This window comes from Patella vulgata, chromosome 4 (genome assembly GCF_932274485.2).
Source record: "Patella vulgata chromosome 4, xgPatVulg1.2, whole genome shotgun sequence".
In the NCBI taxonomy this organism is placed as follows: Eukaryota; Metazoa; Mollusca; class Gastropoda; family Patellidae; genus Patella; species Patella vulgata.
In genome coordinates, this window is record NC_065882.2 from 53,328,811 (window position 1) to 53,342,749 (window position 13,939).

The 13,939-nt window shown below is 34.2% G+C and overlaps 1 protein-coding gene across 4 annotated transcripts in view; it reads right to left on the bottom strand.

The window, feature by feature from the left end:
- Positions 1-395: 395 nt before the first annotated feature.
- LOC126817694 (tRNA dimethylallyltransferase) overlaps positions 396-13,939 on the bottom strand; it is a 29,710-nt gene continuing 16,166 nt past the window's right edge. For 3 of the 4 annotated variants that reach the window (XM_050544810.1, XM_050544809.2, XM_050544813.2), the window contains 9 exons: positions 8,875-9,110; positions 8,286-8,425; positions 7,398-7,509; positions 6,661-6,779; positions 6,291-6,368; positions 3,353-3,462; positions 1,999-2,116; positions 1,109-1,190; positions 396-508 (listed from right to left, as the gene is read on the bottom strand). In XM_050544810.1, the coding sequence (XP_050400767.1) occupies positions 478-508; positions 1,109-1,190; positions 1,999-2,116; positions 3,353-3,462; positions 6,291-6,368; positions 6,661-6,779; positions 7,398-7,509; positions 8,286-8,425; positions 8,875-9,110 (1,026 nt within the window). In that variant the 3' untranslated portion in view covers positions 396-477. Of the gene's footprint in view, positions 509-1,108; positions 1,191-1,998; positions 2,117-3,352; positions 3,463-6,290; positions 6,369-6,660; positions 6,780-7,397; positions 7,510-8,285; positions 8,426-8,874; positions 9,111-13,587; positions 13,685-13,939 lie in introns of those variants that run through there. The other variant, XM_050544814.2, reaches the window with a different exon arrangement.

The window sequence follows — 13,939 nt, forward strand, 5'->3', positions numbered from 1 at the left end:
TGTGATTGGTCAAAACCCGGGACGTTGGCGATTTCTTAGCAGCTTTCCCATAGGCCCACACTGTAGTCATGGTTACGCACACGACAAACAACACAGGTTACTTACATAAATACAACAGTATGAGTGATCACAGGAAACGAGATTTAGGACGCAAGTAAGAGTCCCCACACGTCATTTCTGCACATTGTATGCCATTCGGAACTGAATAGATTTTGTATGTGATCAGATATTATGTAATTATTCTTGTAATACAGACCGTTTAATTGAATTTTACGCATGCGTGCCAGTTAAGCTGGGCTTTGGGTATGACATAACACCTTTAGACAACCAATAGGCTAACGAGTTCTGTCCTTTACATAAAAGTACCCGGTGCAGAAAAAACATCAAACAAAAAATACTGTTCTTGAACATATTCAGATTTTTCTTGTTAATTACATATTGACCTTGTTTAATAAAATCTATTAAAACTGTCCTTCATCAACTCTGAACTTCCTCTGTTTTCTTATATCTGTAATGATAAATTGTAGCACAAATTAGAAATTGTAGAAGAAATTTCCTCAATTGTAATGGCTGAAATTCATCATCTATTTGACCACTGAAAGAATTTAAAACTGACAAAGGGATAGACCCCAGATCATTCCAGAAAGAGTTTCGAATGGCCCCAGACTTAATAATAAGTGCAATGGTTTTTTGATGGATCAAATGAGATAGACAGTGGATCAGACCTTTAAATAGTTGAGTCCACAACCAACATGAATTGTGATGGCTTCAGGCCGTCAAACAGTTGTTATATTCTTTAATTGTATTGGACAATACTATCACTCATGTTTTGCTTTCAGTAATTTACATAATTTATTTGGGAATAGTTGGGTGAAGCATCGGCTAGTTGCCACATATTTTATTCCATGTAAGTTTACCGATTTTTATATGTCCTCTCATGACCACAATACTACACACACACTAAATTTGAAAAGAATCCGTTAAAAACGGTAGCCTCTATCACGTTCACAGGCCAATTGTTGACAGACTGACATATGACGACCACACTGAAATGTTGGCATACAAAAAAAAAAGAAATAAAGGTCTCCATCCATATACATGTACTAACCTTTTATCTAGAGGATGTGATGCCATAGTTTCTCTCTTTCTTTTAGCTACCATTGCCTTATGTTTACGACTATTTAAATGAGCTGTAACAGAAATCAACAGAAATTATCAACACTTATGTTTTTTCGGTACTAACCATGGTATATCTTTATTTCTGTAGCTGCTCAAAGGGACTATCCCGATTTGAACGGAGTTTCAAAACTAAAAGTCTGAGTATGTACGAAATTTAAGCGCCAAAATATAGAGGAATGATGTATTTACCTTGTCTCAAAATTTCAGTTCAAAATATTGAGTCGATTTGGACGTGAATGTCAAAACTACTTATCCGGACACGAAACTCTTTTAAGATTTCGGGTCAATTTTTTCGTTGGGTGGCCTGATAATCGGTTCCCGTTCCATTAGAGATCTATACAATGAATGACCCATGTGCTGTACTTGATAACGAAAGGTAAATTTCACCTACACATTATTTTTATAAAATAAAAGTCTGTTTTTATCCCGACACCGCAAAATACAGCTTGGGACACCGGACTCCATTTCCTGATGAAGGCTGATGGGTTTAATTTGTTTGAAAGCATATCACATATATTGAGTTAGTTGCTCGGCCCTAAGGTAGAAGATTTTAAGGGATTTTAACACAAAATTAAGCAGTTTTAATCTCCGAAATATTATCGGGATTGGCCCTTTAATAAACCAAGAGAACAACCACAACCCTATCACATATTATAAATACAGGATCAAAATCACAATGACTAACAATTTCAAATCTTGACTGAGATTTATTCTTGAGATAGGCTAATTGGTGTATTTATTACAGAGATACATTAAACAATTCAAATTATGAACATCTCATATAGGGCTTACAAATCAGGGAACAGAAAATTGACATACCTTCCCATTCAAATTTAACAACAAAAACTTTACCATCACAAATATGACATGTATTATACTGATATTGTGTTGTATCTTTATCTTGATATGGCTCTGGTTCTATATCTGGTTTTACACCCTGAAAAATTAAATTAAAATCCCACATCTTTAATATTGCAATAATTTTCATGAATTACTTTTTGTTTGGTCATTAGCAGTTTAACTGGTTATAAAACGTCTAATAGTACAATCTAAGCGACATCTCAAGACAGGGGTTAAAGTTGACACACCAACACTTGTTATCACATTTATTTATTTCTATTAAATCCATTTGATGTGTCAACATATACCCTTATATTGAGAAGTTACATTTTATTAGGTTTACCATACTTTAATATATTTAATGAACAATGGCCACTGTATGGCTTTAGGTTTTCAATGACACTAAGGCATCAGCCAATCAGCAATCAAAACAAGAATATTGGTTTATGTGAAACACAATGAAAGAAAATTAAAAGATGGATGATAAACAAACATATGTATATGTATTTTTTCCTTGACAAGAATCTACTAAAATAAAGTATGTCTCTTTTTTCCCCTCTAGTTAAAAATATAGTGAACAAGGAGAAAGGACATTTATTATCTCCAAGCCTAAATGAGAAAAAAACGTGATTCTTTTTTTGGGGGGGGCAAAATGGTTAATAAATGTGTTCATTTTTCATCTTCTAAGTCGACATTTATTTTGTAAAAAAATATCAAAAGAATCTCCTTTCAAATGCACATGATTTATAACATCATTATCAGCTGGTGACCTAGAGGTCGTGTTTTACTTATATGGTAATCAATCAAGCAAGTCTGCATTTTGTATACAGATACATGTAGATACTAGGTTTCAATTTACTGAGCAATATGTTAGGTTGAGGCTGTCATCATCATACAACATTCTATTTCATATTTTAATAGGATTATTAAATTATCAAAACCTACACTATGCAACCCAGTGTCTTGCCTGCCTTTATATGACCAACATTCAGTGGACTACAGCTGGACCACTTTATCAGCAGATCCATGGATCATCTATAGAGGATCAAATCTAGAAATGTCTTCCTTCAGACATCCAGAAGATTTATCTGTACATCTGACTGACGATACTTTAGATAGACTATTAACAAGTTGCAGGAATGGGGTACCGGTAGATAAATTGTTCTACCTATTTTATTTGAGATGTGGCATAAATATATCGTAGCTGTTTTCCAAACTACATTAGCTTGATATCATTGCTAGAATACTCTTTAAAACATCACCTACATATATTAGTGCCGGTTTTCTATAAGTATGAGTTACAGTTTATTAAAATAATACATTTATAATTTACCTGTATAGCTGATTTGACTATATGTATGGCTGGTTTATAAACTAATTCATCCCACTGACTAACATCTGTAGAATCTACCCTATATACATGAGGAACATTTTTACCAGCTTCTAGAATGATAAAAAACACATAATATCTATATTCCTGAAGCAATCCCTCTCTGGCCATTGCTGGATTGACTTCTGATACTTGAGCTTTTGAGGGAGTGTGTCTATTCTTCCCAATCAATCAAATCTCTCCTAAGTACAGTAAAATGACAGCCCTTAATTTAAGCCGGGGTCTTCCCTAAAACTTTCAACAGTGATTTAAGGTATTAAAAACAGTGAAAGTATTGTTCGTCTCCAAACAGTATTGTTTACATGGTAGCCGTTTTTGATATCCTTGTTCGTCACGCAATTAGTTTTTCTGCAATATTCTGCTGTGCACTGGTTAATAATTTTCGTATGTCATGAAATAACGTTATGTAAACAGATTTGGAGCCGTTTAAACCTGAATGGTATTGTTACGCAGTTAGGTATTGGTTGTTAATCGGACTATTGACCAGTCATATTTTGGAAGAGAAATTTGCTTTCATTACGGCAGTGTTGAGTGGGATTAGGTCTAATCGAGAGAGAGAGAGAGATGGGGTTTAACGTCCACTCGACACAAACCAGGTCATTTAGGGACTAACACATGGTTCAATGTTATTTCAATAATTCGCTTGCGCGTAGGGATCTTTAGCAGTAAGAGGAAACCGGAGGACCTGGAGAAAACCCATGAGGTTAGACAGGCAACCCTACTCCTTGTCACGAAACCACGCCAGTTGACTCAATGACAGACCTTATGATACAGCGCTCACATACTGACCATTCGGCCATCCAACCCCTCTCTAATCAAACGAGAGAGAGAGAGAGAGAGAGAGAGAGAGAGAGAGAGATGGGGTTTAACGTCCACTCGACACAAACCAGGTCTTTAAGGGACTAACACATGGTTCAATGTTATTTCAATAATTCCCTTGCGCGTAGGGATCTTTAGCAGTAAGAAGAAACCGGAGGACCTGGAGAAAACCCATGAGGTTAGACAGGCAACCCTACTCCTTGTCACGAAACCACGCCAGTTGACTCAATGACAGACCTTATGATACAGCGCTCACATACTGACCATTCGGCCATCCAACCCCTCTCTAATCAAACGAGAGAGAGAGAGAGAGAGAGAGAGAGAGAGAGAGATGGGGTTTAACGTCCACTCGACACAAACCAGGTCATTAAGGGACTAACACATGGTTCAATGTTATTTCAATAATTCGCTTGCGCGTAGGGATCTTTAGCAGTAAGAGGAAACCGGAGGACCTGGAGAAAACCCATGAGGTTAGACAGGCAACCCTACTCCTTGTCACGAAACCACGCCAGTTGACTCAATGACAGACCTTATGATACAGCGCTCACATACTGACCATTCGGCCATCCAACCCCTCTCTAATCAAACGAAACACTGAGAGGAGTATGCATAATATCTGACTTTTTGATATATTACAACTAATGTTTGCAAACTTGCAATCTTTATTAAAATCATGTCAATAACATTTATTTTTATAACATTTAACACAAAGTTGTGTAAAAATTACAGAACCTCCTAGTCTTCAATGTACGAAGGGTCTGGGTCAGTTGTCATTGACGAAATATTACTGGATAAATAACCACATAAAAACCAAATTCCGGGTTACACATGGGTAATGGGACTTTTTAGCTAAAGTTAAGAAAGAGTTGTTCCCCTTCCAGAAATAAATCCATAACTTATGCATTATTATTAACAAACATGAATCGTGATGACAAATTATGATTACTAAAAACCATAGATATGGTCCTTGAAGAGAGAAATTTTACAAAAAAAAAAATAGGAGTTTTGGATATTCAATAGGCAATGCAATAAATTTTTCTGAAAAAGGCAATTCTTAAAATTATTTCATGAGCATCGACATCTTGTTTTAGGACGAGTTATCTTGCTTAGATTTTGTACAAGATAATGTAAAAAGACCCGATAATCTAGCCAATGACCTAGTTATTCTCAAATGTTGACAACCCTTTCAGACTAATATTATCAAAATATTTGTCTGAATGATAAAGACTGTAAAAATCAGGAAAAGAACCCATGAAGACTCAGTTATCAACACCCAGCACCAATGGACCTGCTTTGAAAAGTACACTAGGTTAATCAACAAACAAACAGTGTAATTACAAATTACAACTAATGTTTCATAAAGATATCTTGAATGGGGTGGAATAATAATTGCATACCTACAACTAAATCATATGTGTTGCCATCACCAAAATTATTCAACTTAGAATAGATTAATGTGCGTACAAAGTTTTATAAATATCCTCCAGAATAATAAAGTAAAATCTGTTTTCATGGAAACACAAACTAGTATAAATATGAGAAATTACTAGTTAGCATAAGACACAACTACTACAATGGTTATGACTATGAGATATGATCCAGAATAAAAACTGTATACCAAAGTCAAATCTCTAATCAGCAAAAGGTACAACTACTATAATAGTTTTGTAAAGATATTTTGAATAGTTTATGGGATATGCTCTAGAAACCAAACTCAGACAGAAGGATTGACAGATCGAGTCCATTTTAATAACATAGTTGGCAAACAGATAGCGCCAAGCGAACTGTACATAAGAACAATCAACATTGATGTTGATAAGAGACATCAGACAGAGTTATATTTTTATAATAATTAGTCAGTTGGTTTTAGTCATTTTAATCTGCACTTAATATAAACTAATAATTGTTGTAATTTGGCCATATTCAAAGACAATAAACAACTTTCAAAAAGAACCCTTGTGTAGTCATTTCAGCCCCCGCATTTGACCCCCTTCAACATATTCTCTAATCTCTTTCAGTAAAGTTTTGAAATTCCATCTAATGTAATAATAATTTTACATACTTCTCAAGAAACGATTGTTGATCCATCGTATCTGTCTACGTGAATACTGTCTCGTTACTCTCTTTAAATCATCAATACCTGAAAGATTAACAGATTAATACAATCCTACTATACTTATCTTATGCAAAACTGAAAAATGGCAGAGCCCACCAATTAAGTTGAGCAGGCAACTTTATTCCTCATCAGTTCTGACAATTCTGCAAGGTAACTTTTCTACCAGCATTACTTGTAATAAGAGATGGAATATCTGCAGGTCAACACCTGACACTACTTGGTCATAAAAAAGACTTCAACAAAAAGAAACAGATTTGAGATCCCCAGTTCAAAGCTTCATTGAGCTAAAATAAACAGCTGCCTGTGAATTACAAACCTTCTTTTAAGAGTTGTTTCCCTTTCTTTGTCTGTTTGTCTTCATCATCTAATATTAAATAATTGTGGAATTCTTTAAAACCAATAGTTTGGAAAATTCCCAATTCAAAATCTAATTTTCTGTAAAATAAAATAAATATTCTCATGCATGTAAATTAAATTTTTTATAATCAAATGACATTAAGGATGCATCATGTAAGACCTAAATCTGCCTACAGAAGGTCTTTGTTTCTGGCTTCCAATGTTATATATATTATTATTTAGATATTAATTCACATGACAAGCCCACACTAAGATCTCTATTGAGTCTATACCATTGGATCGCTGAGATATTAAGTGGATTAGACCATCCACACCATTTAATTGGTTAACATTCAATTAGAAAATGAAGACTTTGTTGATCATCGTGGCAAAGACAATTGATATCCCAGTATTCTTGTGTCAAAACCAAAAAAAATTCATATCTTTGCTCTGAATAAAGTAATTCGACTGAAATCTCAATATATTCATTTTACATGATCTATTTTTAAATTATTAATGACCAGCTCTCTATGCATCTTTAATAATGAATTCCCACTTTTCAAAACAAAATCTAAAACCTTCAATGATGAACCTAGAGTCAACATATAATCTGGTTAAAACATTATTCAATTCATATAATTCTTAATAGAACATTTGTTTAACATCCTTAGAATAATGATTCTTTCGTTAGACTGTAGTGATTCTTATTTGAGTTACCTTTTATTTTCTAATGTTAATTTTTTATACTGCTTATGGAAATCTTCAAGCTCTTTTAATAAACCTTGTTCAATCATTGCATCAACCCGTGTATCTAATCTTTCATATAATACTATAATTAAACAATCATAATATTGTATATGGTAATACCTTACAACTCAAATTGTTCTACTTCCAAACTATCCCTTTGCAGTTTCTTTTAAAATGAAATGGGGTTTAATGTCCTACTGTTCTGCTCCGATTGGGCTAATGAAGATGGACGTATGCCAATTGCCATACAGTGTGCAACAAGGGAAATTTCATCTAAACAGCAGCACTACAGCCTACTCTTATATCAAATTCCAACTGAGAAGGGTTCTTTTACATGCATGCCAATATGTAAACAGGACCTCATTTTTGTCCCATCCGAACAATTTGTCCCTTGCCAGACCCTCTGTCCTGCACCACAGATATGGAGGAACCACGCCGGAAAATCCAGATGAAATGAAATGGGGTTTAACGTCCTACTGTTCTACTCCGAACTGGGCTAATGAAGACGGGCATATGCCATATAGTGTGCTATGAGGGAAATTTTGCCCGGGCAGCGGCGCTACAGACTGCTCTTATATCAAATTCCAACTGCCAAGATATCTTTTATGTGCACGCCAATGTGTACACGGGACCTCTGTTTTTCGTCCCCTCCAAACGACTAGACTTCTGTTCTTGTTAGGCCCTCCGTCCTGCATCACTGACAAGGGAAAACCACGCCGAATAATCTGGATGAACTTTCTCGGCCAATGCAGGGATCGAACATTAAACCTCCAGGCTAGCGAGCCAGCGTCTTACCCACTTAGCCACCTATAAAACATTATTTGGGAAATTTGTAAAATTAGGAAATTTTGAACCTACCATTGATATCAGATTTGATCCATATAACGCATGGATCTAGATAACGTAAGGCACCACGTTTATCTTCACCAGTACCTTCATGTTGAGCATCATGAATTACACTCATTTTAACTCCATAATCTCTATGTACCTCTAAGGCTCTGATATATAAAACAAATACTTTATAAAACAAATTGATTCTTCATTCAAATATTTTGTACTTCTTCAGTTTTCAGATCATAGCACTGAATAATTAAAGAACCAATATTGCTATTTATTCGTAAACTCTTTGTAAAGATGAATTCTTAAATTAGTCGGCAACCAAAATTTCTTCTCTGTTATAGTAAATGACTTTATCAAGACATAAACAATAGGTATTATTCGATAATATTGCAAATACCTAAGCTTAAATTGTTAAACTTTTTCTAAATTTATATGCAAATTCAAGATACAGTATGAAAAAAGGCTGATCAGTGTCAAAATTTAGTCAGACTTGAATAGACTTGTTGCCACTTTAAGTAATCTATGTTGAATCTTTCTCATGTTAATGCACCCAAGACATTCATTTTTGTTTATTAACCATTTTATAAGCCTATTAGTAATAAATAACCTTATAATTTTTCTTCTGTTATGTGGATGTAGTTTTCTAGCGGATTCTGGATCTTGTTCTTCTAACAGTTTATATAATTGACTGGTCTCTATGTTTGTATATATTTCTTCTTCCCCTTTATTGCGACTAATTGGTTCTTTATCATCACTTGCCATCAAGTTGCTGGACTCTCTTGATTTTTCATCACTGTCACTATCTGAATCGCTACTGGCCCTTGTCTTGGCTTTGTCAACATCCTACAATATAAAACACAGTTTGGGTTTACAAAACAAAATTAGTTGAATTGGAGTTACCTCCCCTTAAACAGTCCCTCATCTCCCAAAAAATTTCATTTGGAGATAAAATGTAAGTCAACCAGTATTCATCGATAAATTCTGGTAATTTTCAACGTATTTAAATTCATACAACCAGAAATGTTTAAACAGGAGAGGTTAGTTCATATTAAGACTTAGGACTCTATAATAATATAGTATGATAAGGCCTGTTCTTGGGGGAAATGGGTAGTTTAGGGCTTTCTTGAAATAAGTTACATATCGACTCTGTATTGAAGGAAATCGAAGATCATGTCTGTTTATTTGTCTCAGCTCTTTTCACACAAAATTTAGAACTAGATAAACATATAGTATGATAAGGTCCGTTCTTGGGTGAAGTGGGTAGACCTACCGGTAGTTAAGGCCTTTCTTGAAATAAGTTACGTATATCGACTCTCTATTGGTCTCAGCTCTAGCTTTAGGTAATTATGATTATTACACACTATTTATTTTTATATGTTGATTTATATATGAAGATAGAGACATAGTAAGCTGTGTTTCTTATTAAATATTTTATTTCTGAAGTGCTGGGGGATTGCACCACACATACAAATGTAACAATTAACCAGATAACAAGAAGACAAACACACAGACAAGACAAAAATGCAGACACTGTAAGCCATATTAGAAGTAATTAGAACTATCAAAATCAAGGCAATGGCATACTCCTCGCAGTATTTCATTTAAATAGACCTAATTCCGATCAAACACTGCTATACTCAGCACAAATTTCTGTCCCAAATTATGACTGATTAACCTGTACAGGATTAACCAGAGCTCTAAATATGTTACCGTAAAATGTCTGGTGACAAACACGGCTACATTATGTTCAATTAACTAGTACATAACAGATATTGCAGAGAAACTAATTGTGGGATAAACGAGGCTATCCAAAATTGCTACAATTTAAACATTTGGTGTTCGCACCGCATATGGAATTCTTTTATCATCTCTTGGACCACACAGCAAATCAAAAAGAAGGGCTGCCATGTTACGTATTGTGTTTCAATAAACTGGAAAGAAATACGACATGTGCTTTTTGATAAAATAAATAATTCATGGATTTTCTTCACAAAAATGGATAAATATTATCGGAAATTTACAGGTAGGCAGTAATTAATTGGTACACGTTTATATAGAATTCATATCAGAGATTCGAGTCAAATAATTTTCATTCCAATAGCGAGTTTCAGCGACGGCCAAATTTACCCATGCGAGTATCGATGTTTGTTCCCGATGCATCCAAGGGTAAAATTTTTCTTGTTTCTTGAAATCAGCACTAACAAACCCCGGTCAAGTCATGAAAATTCCCTATATTTTACTCAGGAGAGATTTGATTGGACGATGAGAATGGACACACTCTGTCAAAGACTGAAGTTTTCAATCTCAATACAGCAATGGCTAGAGAGAGATTTTTCGGGCAATTGCTTCAGGAATATGAGGGAATGGATGATTTTCTATTATGTAATAGAATATCAAGAAAGGAGCAAGATGAATGTTTTTAGTATTAATATAAGACAATAACTTTCAACACCAACAGAAGATGTACCACCAGAATAAAAAAAGTTCAAGGCATTCTTCACAATCTTACTATACCTATCAACACGTGAATATTGGTTGTACGCACAGTGTGTAACCTAAATATAGATTTATTAGATTAAGGTATCAAGGTTCATAGACCAACCTATTGTTTCTTATGAAGTAGACAACAGATAAACAAATGTTGAGAAGAATCGTAGCCATATGTTGAAGCTTGATCTGACTAGACTTTATATATACGGTGTATATACTGTGCGTTGTTTGATGAACATATTGATACCACCTAGCCAACACATACTAACAAGATAACATACATAACTCAATAAACACCGACAAATATTGACATAAGCAGGTGAATTTAAGGACAGGCTCATAATCCAATAAATCCACTGTCAGTCTCTTTAGTAGAGTTGGAAGAAAGTTTGTAAGTGACTACTATATGGCAACATGGCCATTGTTATCTTTACTAGTAGATCTATAATAAGTAAACATCCATTTTAAACAGATACAATTAATCACCCTTTTTTATCACTCTTCTCCTATCCTCGACTATTTCAACATGCATATGACTGACAGGCCAGTTTACTTTTATCACTGGCCTCTGAACATGTAAATCACCTATGACCTTCTGTCTTCAGGTACAATGTATACTTGGCTCACATTTTTATGACACTACAGGAAAATTTGTAGACTAAGTACTAATTTATAACTTCAACATGTTCGATATTTATTCAGACTGTTCTCTTTTTAGTACTTATCTATTTACGAAAGTCTGTTTATACTTATAATTGCTCTCTCATCATTTAACATTTCTTTCCTGTAGATCGTTAACTACTTATAAAATATAAATTCATTTATAGTTTGTTTGTATGCCATAGGTGATGTGAAGATTTCTTGAAAATTCACGCAAATGTTAATAATAAAAGTTTATACAAAGAATAAGAGTAAACATTTTCCTTTTGTGGACATTTACCAAAAATTAACCACATTATTAACATGTGTTGCCAGGCAAAGTAACATAATAATAAAGTGGTTTATTTATGTCTGTCTATTGTTTAAAAGATCTCAGACTTACTAACAATTATCTATTTTTTATGGTCACATGTCCAATGAGAGGCATTTCCATCTGCTCTTCAGCTAATTCCAACTGAGGAATCTAAGTTTTTGTCCCATTGGTGGGACTAGACAACTCTTTCTTTGTCCTACAGACACTACTCTAGCCAAATGGGATCTGGGCCTAATAAATTTTGAAGATCTTGTCAGCCCATGCTGGGTTGCAATCCCAGTACATTCCAGTACAGTTCTCTGAACACTTGACTTTCGCAGGGTCCCCTAGATAATAAAAGTTCATATTGTTGTCCTAAATAAAGAGCCCCCCTTTCGACCCTTACCCCTACTACGACTGATTAAGGAATCCCTCAGGTGAAGATGGCAAGACAAGACAAAACAACTTTATCTTATTTTATTTCCATCTCGAGAGAAAATAGCTTGATGAATTAGACTTTGTTGTTGGTGAATGAAACCTGATACAGACTGTATTGAACTATGAACTGGTAGGAACAATACAAGACAAATAATAGGACACCTTATCAATTAGCTATTAAACAGTCACAGGATCAACGGTTAGTGAACAAGAGATAGGACACCTTCAGGTACTTGACATTATTCCGTGAATTAAGGCCAGTGAAGACAATGGCACCTGTAATCAAGTCACACCTCTTTATAACTGATATTGATAATAGAATATTTCATGCTGAGAGAACTTAAAAAGAAGCATTATCTATTTTTATCTGATGAACAAAGCACACAACAACTTTATCTACAGAGATTTACGTGCTTGTATTTAGATGTTCAAAAGATACAAGCAGACGAGAATGTGATAAATTTTGATATGGGAGGGACATAAAGTGTGAGATGTCCCCCAAGTCATGTCCACCCCTCTCATTAAACAATCAATACCGGCATAACTGTCTGGGGATATCCCATTCATCCATATAGCTTAACTCTTCAAAGTCTAACCTATAAAAAGGTCAAGGAACTTATTATAATTTATATTCATGGAGCTTCTCTAGACTGTTCCATATGAATCAGTAGAATTCATTAACTGCAGTCCAATCATATTTTCTTTGTAAAATATCAGTGACTATAACCTTAAGCCGGAAGCTGAAAAACATTCACAGAAAACTCTAAAGTTTAAAGATACATTATGGGAGATTAGATAAAGAGCTGACAGTTCTCACTGAATATCAGTCCAAAAATGGTTCAATTCTCTTTATGATGTGATATGATGAAGCCTTTTTGTAATCCTACTGAATCCAAGCAAGGAGAATGTCTACAGTTAAATTTGAGTGCATTTAACTAAATCAAGCCGTTAAAAATTAGATATTGTCCGAACAAGGTAAATGTTGATCATCAACTTTAAGCAACAGATAAAAATTAAGATGTAAGAAATCCCTAGAACACTGTAAGACTTTTATTAACAAATAATAGATCATCAATCAACACACTATTTAATTTTTGAAAAAAATGTAAAGAAAGCTAAGTATATTTCAAATTCATAAAATTGCTCTTTATTTGATTTTTAAACTTTGATCTAAACCAACCAATCAAATGTTCAAATGCATTAATACAATGCTTTGTTCAAGTACTAGATACACAAAGACAGTATATAAAATACAGCTTTATAGATATCACAAGTCAAGTCGATCAAGAGTTGTAAATAGACGGTATTTGAGACAGCTTGGTATATAGACCGATGACCTCAATGATAGTAATCAGGTGCAGTTAGAACATTCTTATACCAGGTGAAAAAACATGACTGAACCTTTAGCCATTGATACACTGTTAAAACATTGCTATTTACCTTCAAGTAAAGATACCTCACTTGCATCCTTCCATTTGTCTCAAGACAATAAGGAAATACATCTCTGTCTAGGCAAAGGACTTCAGACAACCAAGATTTTAGTGATTATAATTATATACATGAAACGTGAATAGTTCAATAAGTTGACAAATATCAAGAATGAATATTTCAAAAGAAAAAATAAAATGGAAAAGATAATGTCTATGACTCAACAAAAGAAGATGTGAAAGGAAAAACACATTAGTCAGAAACAATCATTCTGGAACGTTTTTTTTTCAAAAATCACGGCAATCAATACAGCTAGCATTCTTGAAAATTTTGTGAATATCAATCACTTTAGTATGAACTAACA